This window comes from Cupressus sempervirens, chromosome 3 (genome assembly GCF_028749045.1).
Source record: "Cupressus sempervirens isolate cs-2001-9-10 chromosome 3, ASM2874904v1, whole genome shotgun sequence".
NCBI classification, from domain to species: domain Eukaryota; kingdom Viridiplantae; phylum Streptophyta; class Pinopsida; order Cupressales; family Cupressaceae; genus Cupressus; species Cupressus sempervirens.
The window spans coordinates 157917018-157936640 of record NC_143120.1 but is presented as its reverse complement, the minus strand read 5'-3'; the positions used below and the strand labels follow the sequence as shown (position 1 = coordinate 157936640).

At 35.9% G+C, this 19623-nt stretch overlaps 1 protein-coding gene across 4 annotated transcripts in view; it reads left to right on the top strand.

The window, feature by feature from the left end:
* The window catches only part of KU70 (ATP-dependent DNA helicase 2 subunit Ku70-like protein), a 291039-nt gene that overhangs the window by 96871 nt on the left and 174545 nt on the right, over window positions 1–19623 (top strand). For all 4 annotated transcript variants that reach the window (XM_089818793.1, XM_089818794.1, XM_089818791.1 and 1 more), the window contains one exon: window positions 14395–14509. In XM_089818793.1, the coding sequence (XP_089674919.1) occupies window positions 14395–14509 (115 nt within the window). The remainder of the gene's footprint in view (window positions 1–14394; window positions 14510–19623) is intronic.

Genomic DNA, 19623 nt, shown 5'->3' with positions numbered 1-19623 from the left:
TACCCTTTTTACTTTAATGGTGTCACTACGAAATCTAGTATGAATAGTTGGGTTCCTATCATGACTTTGTGTAATTAGGATTTCGATAGGTTTGATGTCATGCTAGTCGACGCCGACAAGTTTAAGCATTGGTCACCACAACATAGGTTGCCCCAATCTCCTCCACGCTTCTTCTATTAAGACGTTGACACAGAAACCTCCGCCCACAATTGTATCTGTCAAGGCGACTCCCAAAATACCCATTTCAAGCACGGCTGGATGCATTTCATTGTTTACGGCTAGTAATATGGGGTCATTTGCACTCTCAAAAGAAGTTTTTTTCCGAAGGGATTTTTCCCCTTCACCTTGGGTTCCGTTAGCCTCGGGTGCCTTTGGAGGCGGTGTCGTATTTAACAGTGTGGTCCTTAGTTGCAGCATGGGAACTAGAAGGTCCTTCAATTTGATGGGAAGCTCAGTTTGTAACACTTGTTGTACAATGTTTTGTTCAACCTGACACCTTAATGAGGTGTCGACTGTATTGTTTGTTTCTCTCCTTTGGGCCATCATCTCTTTCTCAACATGTGCCTTTGCCTCATGTATTCTTCTTTTCTTCGTTTCTAGGTTCGGGTACGTATCCCTCATCGCTTGCACCTAAGTGGCAATAAGGACCTCCTCATGCCCTTCGATGTTCAACGAATTCACTTCCAACTTTGGACACTTATGTCGCCATGATCTTCGGGATTGCACCACCAATGCAACATTTGTGGCGCTTTTGTCGTTGTACAGTCATTTGCAAATTGCCCCCATTGTTTACAGAAAGGACACTGGATCATTGAGTGTCCACTTGCATCATATTGTATAGGACTCCGATCCCCGTTATTGTTACTAGTATTGTTTCCCCCTCTTCCTCTTCCTTTGCATTGTTTATTCCTGTATCAGCTGGATGAGGCCGTATTCGTGCTTTGTTCGCTATCCTCATTGAAGTGAAAGCTTCTTGCATCATTAAGGTCTGTTGGTGTCCTCTCGTTTTCATGTTCTATGAGCATTCATTAGTGGAATGCCTTGCGATTTGGCATATATTTCAAAATTGCTTCTCTCTACAAGAACACTTCATGTGGCCTACTTCCCTACAATCCGTACACCATAATTCCCATTCATCATGACGGGTGGGGTTACTTTTCAATTTCTTGAATTCTTTCATCATTTTCAGCATATCCTTTTGGGGAGCTTGGATCATTTTGCTAGACTCCTCACTACTACTTTCTCTTGAAGAGTCATCATCGGATGATTTGTTCTTTTTCTTCGCTGTTTTGTTCTCACTCTCAAGGTCACTTTGCTCGGTTATAGGCATCATTGTATGATTTTGGAGGTACTATCTTCATTTTGCTTCGAAGGGTAGGCTTTTACCCTTCAATAAACCTTCGCTTTCTTAGTCCGTCGGCCAATTTTCTTTCCATCTTTGCCAACCAGTTCTTTGAGTCTCTGCCCATATGCCTGAACGGTCTCATCCTTAGCTTGCTCGATATTTTAGATTTCGGTGACAATTTCCTTGTCATTCGTTTGTAGTCTAAATTCTGCCTGGAATTCTTTCCGTAGATCAATCCATGTGGCCATTTTAGATTTATTTGCCTTGAAGTGCCAATCTATGGCTACCCATCACATAGTTGTTGAGAATTGCTTCACCTAATCATCTTGATTTGTCATCTCGTTGGCTGTCCAGATCGTTTCACACGTTCTATAGAGGTGTACGGGATCTTCTTTCACATCTCCCATTTTTGTGTTTGTCTCGCCATAATGGCTGGTATCCTTGCGTTCTGTGTTGGTACGATTGGTTGTGTCAATACGGTAGGCTGTGTCGGTACTGTATGTTGTGTTGGTATCCTTGAACTTGGTATCTCGTCACCTGAAGTACTTTGTACCGCTTCACTTGGAGTTCCTGAACCACTAGGAGTTCCAATCTTGGTAGGCTACTTTGAACCCTATGTCCCTCTGTCACTTCAATGCTTATGGCGGCACTAGTATCCTCAGCTCCCCTATTCTTAGGTTTTTCTCTTTCCCTCCTTCGAGCCTTCCTTACCTTAGTTCGAGGAGTTAAGGTTAGGTTCCCAAGCAGGCATGTTGTCTCCTTAATGAACGCTTAACTATTCCTTTTTTCATTGTGATCTTCCTCCCTGTCTGCAATTCCCACTACCTCACCTTCAACTTCCATTGATCGTCCTTCGGCAATCCTTGGAATTCGTTGCCATCTCTCAACTTGTTGTTGCAATAGTATGACTCTCCTAGTAGCCTCCCATTCTTCAAGTTCCTTTCTAGAATTTCTATTCTTATTCAACTAGTTGGCATAAATATTTTACTTATTCATCCACAAAAAGTCGCAACACAAAATAAACTTGAAAGAACACTTTTATTTATATAATATTTTTTCTACAATTCATTTCTTCATGACATAATTATGACATTGTGTTCTTTATTTATTTCCCTTTCAAGTTCAGATTGAGTTTCCGCTATGACGAGCTTCCTTCTCTTCACGACGTCGACATTCCTCCCTTTCACAACAGAAGTTTTCAAGAATTTGTTGCCTTCATCTCTCTCAATTAATCTCTTCTCTTCGGTTTTGAAGTGCCAAAAATGTTTTTGCAAGTGAGCATGGGAGACAACTCATCAAACAATCAACAACATGGCCATCTTTGAATGCGTTGCACACAACACCATCAATAATTCTTTCTTGTGCGACTTTTCTACGCACAAGTGTTTCTACGAACGTCTAAAGTAGTGAGACAAAGTCTCTTGTCAACTCTCATTCACCCTCAAATGACTCGGGGTTCTCGTCTTCCTCGTTGGTATGCTCGTTATCTATGGGTTGTCCCATCACATTCCCTTTGCTATTCAATCACCGCTTCCCAGAATCTTTTAAATGCAATGGAAACGTATAGCACATAAGTAAATGCAACACAATGTTTCAGGAAACCATATTGTTTATTCCATTAATGTTTCTTTCAATCACATCACAACACAACTCAAATAGGCACAACTATGCTTTGATATGATATGACATCTTTTCTTATTCATGATAAGTATACATATATTGCTTGAAGGGTTGTGACTCAATTGTCGCTACATAACGCCTTCAGTAACTAACACTTCCTAACACACAATTAGCTATTCCCGAAATATAATTTACTTGACAACAATGGCTACTCTATTGATGGTTTCTTTCAAACCTAGAGTGAGTTTCGATAGATCAATGATATCTCCTTCAGTACTCAGTGAAATTTGACCAAACCAGAAGCAAAACAAAGCTAGAACAATCCTTCATACGGTACATGTATCATTCATACAATACAAAGCACTATAAGTCTATACATAGATGACAAATATGTGCCGAATGTATGAAAAACAGAATTTTCACTGTGAAATGCAACAAATAGTGATGCATAACTTCCACAAAACACCAAATGAGATCAATTTCTGTGGGCAGATTGTAGATAGGAAAGTTATAGAAGTTTCCTAAGATTTCTATAAAGGTCTAGCAGGGGAAATAAAAGTTATGCCAGTTTTTTTCCAAGATGGTAACACTAGATGCATATTCAGATGAGTTTTAGTAAATTTGCAATAACATTCAACAATGTGATGGAGCCGCAATATTGCAGAAAAGAAACATAGAACTGGTATCCATATTGATTAAAATTTCATTCACATTTTTAACTAATCCAGCTCTGCTCCTGGAATTCATATTTACAAGCTGTATTTATGCTATTACAACCACATTGCAACTTATCAGCCAAACATAACTTCTTTTTTAAATAACTTAATACTAATGACACTTTGATATGAACTTGCAACTTTTACAACTTTGACAATTTTGTATTACGACTGCAAAACATTCTAAAATGACTCTAATTGGTCTCAAATGACCTTATTAGACCAAAATCACACTAAACTAATTAAATCTTATGTAAATGACGATAGGATCTCTGATCGAATTACAAACTTCAGAAATGTAATGCTATTTGACAGATTTCTGAGATACAGTATGACTGTATATATAAGTCAATACTGAGAATCAAGTTTTATTTAATAACCTGTAACAACAGTCTATTATATTGCAGAAAATATATAATTGTATGCTGCAGAATGTAATTGGTGAAGTTGCTGAATGTAATAGCCACGTTATGGGTTCGGTGGTTTTCCAGCAAAGACTGCACACAATATTTATAAGTTTATATAGGGTCATGTCCACGTAGGGACATGACTCTATGGGGAACATATATACCACGTAGGGTCATGTCCCTACGTGGACATGACTTTTGGTCAACCACAGATTACATTACTGGAGTTCAAACATGTAACAACTGTCGGTGCTTGTAATACCAACCATAATGCATATCGGTAATGTAAAGAGATGAGCCTGTTAACATGGGATTAAATGGAGATTATCAAATCATCCAAAATTATATATATGTGAGTGTATATATGTAATGTAAATATATTGAATTATCGCAATGCTTCAAATCAAGTGAAGTTATAAATTTAACACTCCCTCTTAGCGAGGGAGAATTGAATCTAGGATCAACCTCATTGATACCTATCAAGAGAATAAGTTATCTGATTTTCGGCACTCCGGGACAGCAACTTAATGTAGTCTATTAGATAACAAGAAATCACAATGTCATGATCTTTATCATGACAAGCATCATGATCTTTGGCACTCCGGGACAACAACTTATTGAAGTTTGTCATGACAATAGGTCAAGCGATTGATAAGATTGTCACCTTATAATAACTACCTTTCAAATATATATATCAATGAAAGATCATCACCTTTCATGACATATAACACATATATGAGATAGTAACTTATAAATCATCAAAAATTTTCAAATGAATGTACACATATGTTACAACAAATATAACTGAGATTCATTCTCAGGAGTTACAATCACATTTGAATCATCCCAAGTTTACCTCTGAAATGCTCCAATTTAGGCTTAGAGTGAGGTTTAGTGAATATATTGGCAGTTTTCTCATCAGTGTTGATCTATTCTAGCTTGATAACATCTTTGTCTACCATATCTTCGACATAATGATAAGGAATTTCAATATACTTTGATTGGTTGTGGAAAACTAGATTTACCGACAACTTAATGCAGGTCTGATTGTCACAATGTATAACTGTAGGTTTTAAAGGCTTCCCAAATAATTTAACTAGCAACTTCCTTAACCATATTACTTCTCTGGTTCCCATGGAGGCAACTATATATTTTGCTACCGGGAACTTAAGGCAATTGATGACTGCTTTCTGCTAAACCAAGATATCATCGCTGAACTAAGACTAAAACAACATCTTGTAGTGCTTTTACGATCAATGGAGCTGCCGGCCCAGTCAGAATCTAAGTACCCATGAAGTTGAATCTCAACTTGATCATATTTAAGACTAAGTTCTTTTGTCCACACAAGTATCGTAAGATGTGCTTAGCTGCCATTAGGTGGATTTTCTTGGTTTGCACATGAATTGACTTAATATATTGGTTGCGTAACAAATATTAGGACGAGTATTCACCAAGTACATTAGTGATCCGATTTTCTGTCTGTAGTAAGTAGGTTCAGATTCAATAGTCATTTTAAAGCTTGTGACGATTTGTTTCCATTGGTGTGGTCAAAGGCTTGCAGTCCATCATTCGAAATTTGGTCAAGATGTCAACAATGTATTTTCCTTGGTTTAAGAAAATGTAGTTCTCCTTTTGCCATACTTCTAGACCCAAAAAGTAGTGTAGAAGTCCAAGATCTTTCATGTCTAATTCAACTGCTAGATCCTATTTGCATTTTACTATAAGATGGCCTTCACCTGTTATAAGTAAGTCATCAACATATAATACAAGAAAAATCATATCAACATTTGATATTTTGAAATATATATTAGGATCGGCTTCATTTTTGGAGTATCCTATTTTAGAGAGATAACTATCTATCCTTTCCTACCATGCCCTAGGGGCTTATTTAAGGCCATAGAGTGCCCTCTTCAATTTGCACATAGAGGAATTGTTTTCGTGAGTGACAAATCTTTTTGGTTGTTCTATATATATTTCTTCTTTGATAACACCATTTAGAAAGGCAATCTTAACGTCCATCCGATGCATCTTCCATATTTTAGATGTTGCAATGGCTATAATGGTTCTGACAGAGGTGTATCGAGCAATTGGAGCAAATGTCTCTTCATATTCAACTCCAACCTTCTGAGAAAATCCCCAAGTTACGAATCCGGCTTTGCATTTTTCAATACTACTATATGGAGCATGTTTAATTTTGAATAACCATTTGGAGGAGACAACAGATTTTTCCTTAGGTCTAGGTATGACATCCCATACATCATTTTTTAATATAGATCGATATTCTTAAATCGTTGCATCTTTCCAAGGCTGACATGATAATGCCTCTTCAACACTTGAACGTTCAGATTTTATTAGTTCAGATACTAGAGTAACATAGCATGAATGACTTCTAGTTTTCTTGCTTTCTCTAAATATTTCATCAAGTTCTATATTGTTTTCTTCAATCATCTTTCTTGCCCATAGTGGCCTTTTCTTATTATTAGGGTTTTCAACATTTTCTATTTTTGAAGAAGGGATTACATGATCTTTTGAGCCAGTCTCTGTCTGATTCTCAACTATGGGGTTCTCATCTAATTTTGTAGTTGATTCCACGTTTGATTCTTTAATGTTTTTAGAAAAGTTATAAGCAATATCTTCTTCAAATTTTACATCTTCGCTGGTTTCAATAGTTCTTTGTCTTGGGATGTAAACCTTGTAACCTTTGGAGGATTCACTATACCCTACAAATATGCCTTTCTTCCTAGAGGGTTCTAGTTTAGTTCTTTTGGAATATGAATATACACAGGACATGCAAAGATTCTTAGGTGACTTAAAACTGACTTGTTTCTTGTAAAGGCTTCTTTAGGGGTTATGTTCTCTAAGATTGAATGATGACATCTAATTTGAACGTATACAGCGGTATTGGAGGCTTCGGCCCAGAATGAGATTTGGATGTTTTGATCATGCATCATGGCTTTAGCAGATTCGATGATAGATTTGTTTTTCCTTAATCCCAACAGAGTTGCGGAACTCTTTAAAGTTTTCAGAAATATATTCAACTCCATTGTCAGATCTTAGTGTTTTGATTTTCTTCCTAGTTTGATTTTCGACTAATGCCTTAAACTCTTTTAATTTGGATAACACTTAATTTGATTCCTTAAGGTTTAGTAAGTAAATCCAGGTTTTCCTAGCGAAATCATCTAGAAAAACTACAGAATACATAAACCCACTTAGTGAAGGTACTGACATAGGAACACGTAGGTCAGTGTGAATAAGTTCAAGTACGGTTTTAGATTTATGTTCACTTTTTGGTAAATATCCTGTGGTATTTTTTCCTGAGGCACATCCCTTGCATGTTCCAATATGGTCAGATTTTAGACTAGGTAAACATGTTACAATCTTTTCTATGAATGACAGAGCACGAAAATGAAGGTGGCTAAGTCTGCTATGCCAGATTTCATTTGACTTTGAAACTTAATGATTTAATGCTAGGTTTTGGGGGTTACAAAGCTTATACAAACTTCCATCTCTAAAACCATTGGTGATTGCGTTCTTAATATTGGAGTTTTTGGGCCAGGATAGAACTTTATCTTCTTGAAATGTGATGCGATACCCTTGATCTCTAAGGCTTGAGATTGAAACCAAAATCCTTTTGATGCCAGGCACAAATAATACTTCATTTTGTTGAAGAGTGACTTCGGTTCTCAGTTGTATTGAACATGTTCCGATTCCTTTTACTGGATAGGTAGAGTTATCTCCTATTGTTACTTCTCCAATGGAGTGACCTTCAAAAGTTTCGAGTTTGTCTTTGAATCTAGTTATATGCTGAGATGCTCCACTCTCTATTATCCATGTATTTTCTTTGGTATTTAGTTCACTTGACGGCTAAAAAGAATGCTAAATTTTCATCCTTCACTTTTGCTAGGGCAGCTTGAATTTTCTTCCTTTCCGAGCAAACTTTGTGAGTGTAACCAAAATTTTCACATTTGTAGCACTGTACCTTAGACTAGTCTCTTTTCTTGTATGTTTGATTACCTTTTCATCTTTTCCGTTTGAATTGACCCTTCTTTCCTTTATTATTTGTATTAGTTTGAAGGGCCTGAATTTCTCCCTCTTGATTTGGAATACTTCCTCTTGTGATCATCTTGCCTCCTCTTGGGTGCAGTCATTCTTAAGTTGGTTGAAATTTGGCAGTTCAGGTCTAGAGCTCATTCCACAGATAAAAGATTCCCAAGACATGGGCAACACTTTAAGGGCTATTAGAGATAGTTCTTTGTCATCTACCTGATTCCTGATGGTTGAAAGTTGGTCTTTTAATTCTGCAATTCTCAAGAAATAAGATGCAATGGTCTCTTCATTGTTCATCTTGATGTATGGTAGTTGTTGTTTCAAGGTGAGCAATCTGCTGGTATTATTGATTTCAAATGATTTTTTAATAGTCGTTAACCTTTCATAGGCAGTTCTGAGATTTGATATGGATGGAAGTATGTGATCTTTAACAAAATCTATTATGATCTTCATAGCTTTATTATTGTCTTTTCCAAGTTGTTTTATCTGGATCATTTTAAGGTATTTTCTTATTTTTTTCCACATACCCTTCTAATTCAACTTCTTGTAAAATAATCATAGTTCGAGTTTTCCATGAAACAAAGTTTGAAGCACCTTCAAGTCTATCCTCCACTCTTATGTGGTTCACCATGATTTTAATCTGAAGTTTAATGATAACTGAGTATATATGCTCTTTCAGTTTGGCTCTGATACCATGTAAATGATAATAGGATCTCTGGTAGAATTACAAACTTCAAAAATGTAATGCCATTTGACATATTTATGAGATACAGTATGATTGTATATATAAGTCAATACTGAGAATCAAATTCTATTTATTAACTGTATCATATTGCAGAATATATATATTTGTATGCCGCAGGATGTAAGTGGTGAAGTCGCTGAATGTAATAGCCACGTTATGTGTTTGGTGGTTTTCCAGCAATGATTGCACAATATATATAAGTATACATAGGGTCATGTCCACGGAGGGACATGACTGTGTGATATATGCTCCACGTAGGGTCATGTCCCTACGTGGGCACAACCTTTCGTCAACGACAGATTACATTACAGGAGCTCAAATGTATAACAACCGTCAGTGCTTTTAATACCAATCATAATGCATATCGGTAATATAAAGAGATGAGCTCGATAACATGGGATTAAATTGAGATTATTAAATCATCCATATATATATATATATATTTACAGGAGTTCAAACATATAACAACTGTCGGTGCTTTTAATACCAACCATAATGCATATCGGTAATGTAAAGAGATAAGCCCGATGACATGGGATTAAATTGAGATCATTAAATCATCCAAAAATATATATATTTATCTATATATATGTAAATATATATATTATTTACATATATGTGAGTGTATATATGTAATGTAAATATATAGAATTATCCCAATGCTTCAATTTGAGTGAAGCTATAAATTTAACATCCCAAACTAAGACCTCATTATTTCATTGGAGGGCATGGGTGCTCCTGCACCACAACTTCAATGCCACTATTGGCTAGAGAAGGTTCTGTCAACACCATTTCTAGGAAGAGAGATCTTCAAATAACTTTAACTTCAAGGATGCAAAACTTGATTTGCAGCTAATGCTGTTTATGTTCAATTCTGCTTGGGACCGATCGTCAATCATGTGATTAGTTTGTTTCAATGCCAATAATCATTTTTCATAGTTACTTCTAGAATTCACATATTAACTTCATCTTCTTGATCTGTATCTTATATTGTATTTGCTATTTAGTATATATTACGATATACCTTGGTTATGATCAACCATTATGGCAATACATTATAACATTCATGAGCAAATAGCTAGTTTGAAGCATAAAATGGTGTAACAAACGGATTTTCATAATAAAATAAAGAAGAACTAATATCTGATTTCACATAGAAATGAAAGAGTTTTCTTCAACTTTAGAAAAACAAAACATCTTAAATCCTTTTCATGAGACTTCAACTGGTTTAACTACTAATGATTAATTGAGATAACCATTTAGTTGAAATAATAGAAATAAGGATTAACTGAAGTAATTGATTAACTAAAGTAACTGAAATAACAATTAACTGAAGTAACTGATTAGCTAGAGTAACTGAAATAATGATTTTCTATCTTTCCCTTCATATAGTAAAGTAAATACATGATCAATTACAAGAGGAATATAAATGTATATCAGGAATGGAAAGAAGAAACATACAAGAAGTAACTGGCGAGTCTTTAGTTAGTTGTGCAAGCCTCGGCTTTCGGTAAGAGGAGAAGCATTGACTTAGGCTTAACCTCTCGACCTTGGACCATATTCATCCCCACACAATCTATTGAATAGAAAGACCCTCCTTACCCCGGGATTAGGCTTGGGGTACTACTAGTCCAGCCACCTGAGCATTTGTGGTTTTTAGAATGTCTGCACAGTCATGGACGGACATGTTTGAATAACTGGCACTATCGACATCAAGTGATCATAAGATGGCAAACATGCCTTTACTGACCTTGGCCAAGGTTTTTGGATGGGTTCAATTATCTGATCACCACCGCTTGACTTGACAATAGAGGAACAATAAATATGAACATGCATGAGCTATTAAATGATTTTCCTTTTAAAATGATACATAATTGTTATGTCGTATCTGATTCTGTTTCCATGTTATTGCAAATTTCTTTATCACCTCTTCACCTCTTACTTGGCCATACAGCGGGGTGAGTCCTTGGTGTTTATATCTCAGAGTAAACCAACTCATTTTGCTGATCCTCAACTAGTGTATGAATATTACATGTTCCTGTCTATATTCAGCTTTTATGACTTGAGGGAAATAATCTTAAGACTGGCAACAATACAATTCGATTTTCTCATATAGCAGTAAAATTAAAGATGTATAAACTTGTCATGAACAATTGGTCTCGACTCAGCATGGGAATGTCTGACTCACTGAGAACCTGTTCGGTGATACCAAACAAAGATGAAGTTCAACATTTCATAGAAATATACCTTACTTCTGTAAGTACAAATGCAATAGTAATTTCATAACAATATATATCGGATATGGAACGAACCAGATAACCTGGTTGTTTGAAGAGAGAAGAGCCTTGGCTGGATGCTAACAATCCAGTTCCTTCACTAGAGTAATTCCAAATGCACAGCTTAGAGTGATTATCAATCACGACTTCAGCAGAGGTAAAAATGAGAAGGAAATGACGTGACAAGAACTACAGAGATAAATTGGAAATAGTGTTGGAAGAGAAAATCAATTCTTGTTCTCAGGTTTCTCACGGCTCCCAAATATATTAAGGTATTCGATATCTCAAGGCTTCCAAGAAACCGTAACTCTTAAAGAATGTTTTGCCTTCTTGGACGTCGATATAATATGCCAAGTGTGCAATTTGGTTTCTAGTAAAAAATTGAATAAATAATGAAAAGAATTTGAAGGTTATAAATCAAGGATAATTTATAATATATTTATCTACTTGCACATAGATGTATTTATAAGATGGTGTCATATTATATGTTTTATCCAAGGTCGTATTTTTATTATGTATATCTAAATATATGCTTTATTTGGAAGATTATTTTATCTTCTTGTACGTGTATTTATATGTATGTATTAGATAGAATCTTGTATAAAAATGATATTATGGTGTCACTTTTATTTCTATATCTATGTGCATGTACATAAATGTGTTACAATGAAATGATTGAAATGTCAACCAGAAGCCGTTAAAGGTATGTATTTTAATTAAGTTAAAATCATTAATATTTTTAATGTTTATCTAATAGCTCATGCGCGTCCCAATGATTGTACCCTGTTATACAAGTTGCTAGGTCCTTACCAAGATAGTTAGAGGTCATAACTGTTGACCAGATAAGTGGACTATGATAATACCCCATTCTATTGATCTCGTTAAGCAATGCTTCTCCCCTTCGTCTTCTCCTGCAATCACCCGTGCAACATTTCCCACAATAATAACAAGTTCCATGATAAATCCATAATAACATTTAACATAGATATTAGTAAGGAATTTAATTATTAACCATAATTCCGAAACCAAGCAACTGCTAACTACTATCATCATCATATGACAAATAATGGATAACAACCATCATCATTAAACAATTAGACAAATAATGACAACAACATTTTCATAAAATACAACGGATATATTTAACTACCATTTTCACATGATTATGAAAGAAAATCCATTCAACGGCTATAATAAATTTATATTAGGTCAAAATTTGGGATGTAACAAATGGTGTGTGGAAAGGTTTGATTAAATATGCATCGTTAATTGGGACAATTTGGAAGATTCAATTTTAGCAATCTTATGGGGATGCTGCACAGCATATAAGGAGAATAACAGGTGAATATTTAGAAGCCATCATGCCTGCAGAATATCTAGTGTTTAACTTTAGGATAGGAGTAACCACTTGGGTAGGTGAGTCCACTACAAGAAGAATGGACAACTTGATCATATTGGAAGAAACTAAGTTTTTTCTCCATGAACCTAGGATCCAGAGAAGAGAAAACAAAAGTTTTTCGTGTGATGGTAATCTATCAAGAATTGATCCTAATGATTGGCAATTGGTATTACTGAATGACAGTTATTACATGTATTTATACATGTAGTGAATGAAATGGAAAAGACGTTAATGGAAATTTACCTTCACACTAAATATACGATTAATTTTATGGACGTTTATGGATAGTCAGAGCCTGGATAGGACAATGGTAGTTACTCAAAGCCCTACCAATATTAGCCTATTCAAAGATTGCAAGTGTTTAAAGTGTGCGAACAAGTAGAGAAGGGTAGGGCTTTGGTTTTTCAGTTTTGTCAGGATTGTTTTCAATATAACACAACAAAGCTGTAAGATATTAAATTTTCATGTGAAATCAGAAAAGGGGATCATCTTATGATTCCCAGTGGCAAGAGCATTTAGGGAATGAAATCATGTTCCTTTCTTCAGATTTGTACAGGAAGATACTGTAAGATTTATCCAGGTAAGAGAAAAGTAGATGAATCAAATAAGAGTATTCAAAATAACTAACAGAAAAATGGTTTTGAAAAAGTAATGAAGGTTAAAAGCTATACTCAAATGCCATACAGTTGACATAGAAGATGGAAGGTATCTCAGCAAAATTAGGTTGCATACTAGAAGGGGTACTGCAAGAATCTATAAATAGAGGCGCTGGGGGTAATGCACATATCACTACTCATTTCTTCCCTCTTCTCATAGGCAATTTTCTGGAGGTTCATGTATGTCTTCTCATATATTTATTGCACAAAGGCATATTTTAAATTGACAAAATGCTATTCTTAAACTGTCACTTAATATTTGTCTCTGTCATTGTGTTCACTCTGTATTTGTACTATAGGTGTGTTTCAATTTATACCATGCACGGCTATAATTTAGTGAATTTTTATTCAATATGTTGTGATTTGATCATCTCCAAGGATACAGTTCAACGTGGAAAATATAACATAAACATGACATGCTATGTCTTTTAAATAGGTGGCAGAAGTCATGGATGATAATCTCAAATGAATATATCATATTTTTGGTAACATTCGTGCAGATTTATCAAATTTCAATAATGCAAGTAACTTTGATAGTGTCTCACCCATTTGACAGTGACAAATTCTGCAATATTAGACACCTTGTGCTTAGATTGATCAGAAGGTATTCAATATCTCAGTTGTCACTCATTAGACAAATCTGGAAGCCATATGGTGTGTAGATATGTCTAATTTACCTATTATTGACCATTTTGATTGTCATGACATGTCTTTGCTTTGATTTCATTTTTACCGAACGTTGTGTTCATTTCTAGAGATTAACATTGAATTGGGATGCCCTCAGATTTTCACCCCCATGGGCGTGTTTATTGGAAGATATAATATATTCCTTTACCCTGAACTTTTGTTAATCTTAATATATGCATATATTTTCTTCATTTCTGAGTAAAAGTTCTATGCTTTGTAAAAGGCTAAAAGCTATACAGCTCTGCTTCAAATTCGTGTTATAATAAGTGTCCACCTAATTTATCTATGTTCCATTATATATTCAATTTGAAATTGTCTGTCGTTGCTGAATGTATATTAGTATAGATAGTTACATGGATAGTTTCTATTGTTTTCTGCTTTCTTATATTACTTTTTAACTCTTGATGAAGGGGAATCGGTTCTAGAACGTAATGATGTTTTCTACATGATAGTTCCATGTTCTGCCTGTCTTATTTTTTCATATGCATTGTTGCAGAGAGAGAAAAGAAATTTGCAGGAATCTGAGGGTGTGTATGTTTTTAATGTTCGTGAAGGAGAAGACCTTGATCGCCCAACAGCGGGATTGATTAAACACTTCAGCCACATAGAGGGTGGGTTCTAGGAATCTTCAGTTAATATTAGTCACGTGTGTTTACACTTACAGTACTATGCACTATAATTTGGTGAACATCTCTGGGCATGCTGAACTTGATAGTTATTCTCTGTATCTCAATCGTCATTAGCAGTCTGAAGTTTAATTATAACAAACTTGTGTATGAGATTGCGATTTTAGGCCATTCTGTTGGGAAGTTTTAAAATTGTATAAGAGTTTTATTTTATTTTCTCTTTAGTAAATTTCTAGAAGCAAGTTGGATTGCTTTTAAAAGAATATTTTGTTTTCTGTTATGCTGTTTGCATGACCATTATTGAAGAATGGGTATGTTTAACCATTGTTTAGATTATGTTTTGCACTTTAGCTGGCAGAAAAGGCCAAGTTATGTGTTGAGCATGAATCCAATGCATCTTAGTTGTTGCATCTTGTTTAGTTGATCTATTCTTTCAGGGAAATGTTTGAGCAAATTGAATCCTTATTGTTCGTTTTTATAATTTAAAATACTGTCAATTTCAATCAAGCAACTGCTGTTTTAATTTTTTTGTTTTGTTCTGGCTTTGCTGAGGATAAAAGTCAAAAACTTAAGCTACCAAAATGCTGTGTCGGATAGAAGTGTCAATTTGATCTCCACCCCTTGGTCCCCATAGAATTGTAGGCATCATTTTTGGCGATCAATTTATGCGGTGATTCGATCACTACACTATCTCTACGTTCCTTCCCCATAGAATAGTAGGCGACCAATCGTCCAACTATAGATAGTTCCGCCCCCTACAATTCTATGGGACAAATACTTAGGCCATAGAATTGTAGAGGCGTGTGTGGGGCTGAACTTATTATTGGGGGGGTTCTCTACTATTCTATGGGCTTTGGTATCAACAGCTTAATTGACTGAAGCAACAACTATAGTCATTCTGGTGCTGGTAGCTCAATCCCACACAGAGTGTCGACAGTTACAATGGGTGCAATGAAGAAATACTGCCAAGGGTTCAACACTTGGCAGCTTAAATAAACAGACTGCAAGAAGGGCTTTTGTGGAACCATTTTCTGTGGACTAAATATTCTCCAGTGGACCTCACTTTCCCATGGACTAACATTTTCCTGTGGACAACTTTCCCATAGAGAAACTTTCCCGTGGAGCACTATTCGGCATTGCGACACCGACGTTCTTTTGCACTCCGACATCGACGTTTTGCACTCCGACACCGACGCTTTGTATTCCAACACCAACGTTCTGCACTCCGACACCAACGCTTTGCACTCCGACACCGACGTTTTGGGTAGTCGTCTTATTCCTAGCAGCTGCACTGTTTGGTGAAGAAGGGTCTTTGTTAAACGAAATTGTCCGTTCTGGAAGTGTATCGCGGACGAAGAGTTCACTCCACGCTCGTGCTCCCTCAGCACTCCGAGTCGTGCGAGTTAATTCCCCTCCATTTGGATTCTCTTCCCTCGGTGAATGCTGGTTCAAAAATTCCTCCCTTGCTTCTTCCACCAATTCCACCCGCTGTCGAGTCTCCTCCAACAATTCCTCAGTGCTTTGGTGTTCGTCGACAATTTGCTAAAACCTCCGTCTGCGTTCGGCCTGTTGTGCCAAAATTAAATTTTCTTGTACGGTGCGTATTCCATCTTTTCCCTTTATCTTATTTCTATCCTTGTTAAGTTGATTTGGCATTAGTCTTCATTCCTCTGCCTTCATTCCAGGTCCATCGGGCAATGACGCTAGATGTTTATTGTATGGGGTAAACGGGTTAATGCATACAAACAATGGAACAAGAACATGTAACAACAGAACTCCTTTTATCATTCACATATGCCAAAGACATTACATTATGCTTATGATGATGATTACAATGATCCTGGAGGGTGTACATATGCTTTCCTAAGAACCTTCGTGAAGGGTCATCGACTACATAACAATAACCTTCTTGAAGGGGCCGTCGGCTACACAGTATTTAACAATGACATACATCTTGTCGGCTACACAATATTTACCAACGACATCCACAGGGAAGATCACGGATCTTGCTTGGATCCTCACGGATCCACCCGCGGATCCGGACTGGGATCAAACTCGAATCTGGATTCTGGGTCTGATACTTGAACCGATAACTAAGCCTTTTTCAGCTTGCACACATAGTCCAAGTCATTAGTCAACACAAAACCGTTCGATTGTTCCACATAAACTTCTTCATTCAAGTCACCATTTAAGAACGCTGATTTGGCATCCATTTGGAATACCTTAAATGTAATATCCCCATCTTTTTAGCATATCAGTGGAGTTCTTAGCCTTTACATTCTCCGAAGGCTAAGTGGAGAAATAAGGAGAAATTGATTAAATTAATTTCTTATAAAGTAAAAAAAAAGAAGAAGAAGAAGAGAGAGATTGACTTTATATTTAATTAATTTAATTTATTGAAGAATGCATTAATTATTGGAAGGGGGAAGCTTCTAGAGATTTAATTTTCTAGAAGCACAATTAATTATTGTATTGCAAGGGAGAAGCTTCTAGCAAGTGCATTAATTATTGGGAGGGGGAAACTTCTAGAGAATACAATTATTAAATATTTTATTTAATTATTGTATTGCAAGAGAGAAGCTTCTAGCAAGTGCATTAATTATTGGAAGGGGGAACTTCTAGAGAATGCATTTATTAAATATTTTATTTCCTTCTACGAGGGACAAGGAAAAGTATAAAAAGAGGTGAGAGTTTCATTGTTTATCATTCGATTTTTTGAATTGAATTTGATATCAAGTTGGGAGAAGAAACTAAGATTTCTGATTTCAGCCAGCCATTGGAGAATGTCAACTCTTTAGTGTTGCAACCATTTGAGGTGGTGAAATATCCATTGAATTTGGTATTTGGGAGAGCTTCAATTCAGGAGTTCTATTTTGTGCTTAAATTGGAGAATAAATTTTGATTGCTACAGTACGCATGCAGGATGCCGCGCTACAGTGTCTATGCTTGATTCATTTCCATTCTCAGGCATCACTATTATCATTGTACTTCATCAGCATATGATTTTGCTGTCATAATTCAGAATCAAAAATTTTGGCATCATTGTTACATCTCGTTTCCATGTATTGGCACTACTAATTCCAAAAGAATTGCATTTGAATATTAGTTCCGTGAGGGGTTACTACATTAAAACCTTTGAAGGAAGCAAAACGAGAAATATTCTAATTGCTTCTAGCTTAGCAATGGGAGCAAAAGTCTCATCAAAATCCACACCTTCAACTTGTGAGCAGCCTTTGCAAACCAATTGAGCTTTGTTTCTAACAACTTTACCTTCTTCATTTGCCTTTTTACAAAACACCCATTTTGTCCCAATCACGTTCTTGTCCTTGGGTCTTGGCACAAGCTGCCAAGTATTGCTCTTTTTGATTTGCTCTATTTCTTACTTCATCGCTGCAATCCAATTCTCATTCTTGGCTGCCTCTTCATAACATTTTGGCTCATACAAAGACATGAACGAAAGATCATCACCCTCAAAATAATTAAGATCCTTTCTAGTAGCCCTTGTTCTTCTTTCAGCTATTACTTGATCTAAGGGATGGTTCTTTTGAACAAACTTAGAAGGAGTTTTAAATAAAGGGGAATCATCAATTTCACGTTGAATATCATGCTCAAAATGCCCATGTAAGGTTTCAACTTTGTTATGTGGAGGACCTTCATTTGCACTATGTCACTGTGTCTTTTCTTTGGCATCTTTTACACTTTTGTTGGCTGTTCCACATTGTGTGGGAGGCGATTAAGAAGATACATTAGTGCTGGTCTGATTTTTTTCTTCATTTGGTCTGTCCATATTCTCACTACAATTGTTAGTAAGCTCATGAATCTTAACATTAACACTTTCAACTATTATATGTAACCTGTTGTTGTAACACTTAAAAGCTTTTCTCTTTGAGAAGTACCCAAGAAAGATCCCTTCATCAGCTCTAGAATCAAACTTACCCAAGTTATCTTCATCTCTTCTAATATAACATGGGCTATAAAAGACTTTGAAATACTTGATTGTAGCTGGTTTACCTTTCCAAAGTTCATATGGAATCTTGCTGAACTTGGACATTAACAAAGACTTATTTTGAATATAACAAAGACCTATCTTCAACAACAAATACCTTAGCATTAAACTTCATGGTAAGAGAGCGAAGAATCTTTTGAACCACTGTTTTCTCCACAATATTTTCTCCTAAGCCTTTCAATGCATTGACAACTTTAGCAACCCAAAGAAAATATGCAGCAATGTACTCATCTTCTTTCATGCGAAGACTTTCAAAAACAACCTTATGTGTTTGAACTTTGGCGTTCTTGACTTTGACATCTCCATGATAGGCATTGAACAACTTATCTCGTGCCTCTTTGGCTGAGGTGCAATGCACAAATTTCACAAATTCCGATTCAGTTAGTCCACATAATAAGGCATTCATGACCCTAGCATTATTCTCAAAATCCTTTTTATCATCAGGATCAGTGGGTGGTTGGGCTGGAAAGGTGTATCCATCGACCATACTAAGATAAACATTAAAACATAATGACATAATGTATATTTTTATACACACAACCCAAAAGACATAGTTGGTTCCATCAAATAAGGGTGCACGGTTTGTGGCAAGACCTTCTAAAGAACTCATGGTGACACATGACAGATCTACTCTTAGGCTTTTAAGCTTTGAAGGAGAGACTCAACTTTGATACCAATTGAAAAACTTAAGAAATGTTGAGAGGGGGAGGGAGTGGATTAGTATTTCAAAAATTTAAAAGTAAATACAATTGGAAGACAGCAAAGAAAAAACAAAGACATAGGAATTTATCTTGTGGAAACCCTTTTCGGTTAATACCATGGTATCACTAATCACTGCAAATGTGGGCTACAACCCAGTACATCCAAGGCTACAACTTTCTCAACAGAAAGAAGGCTTCAAACTAATCAGATTGAGGCAACTACCTCTAGAGGCCACAACCTCCAACTAATTGATGAAGTAACTGTATTACAACCAGTTTTTAATCTTGTTTTATCATTAAGTGATAAAACGTTGTAGACAAGAATACAGATGCAACAATTTCTTCCTTCCTCATTTTCTATCACTATCTTCTTGCTTCAAAAATTTCACCCT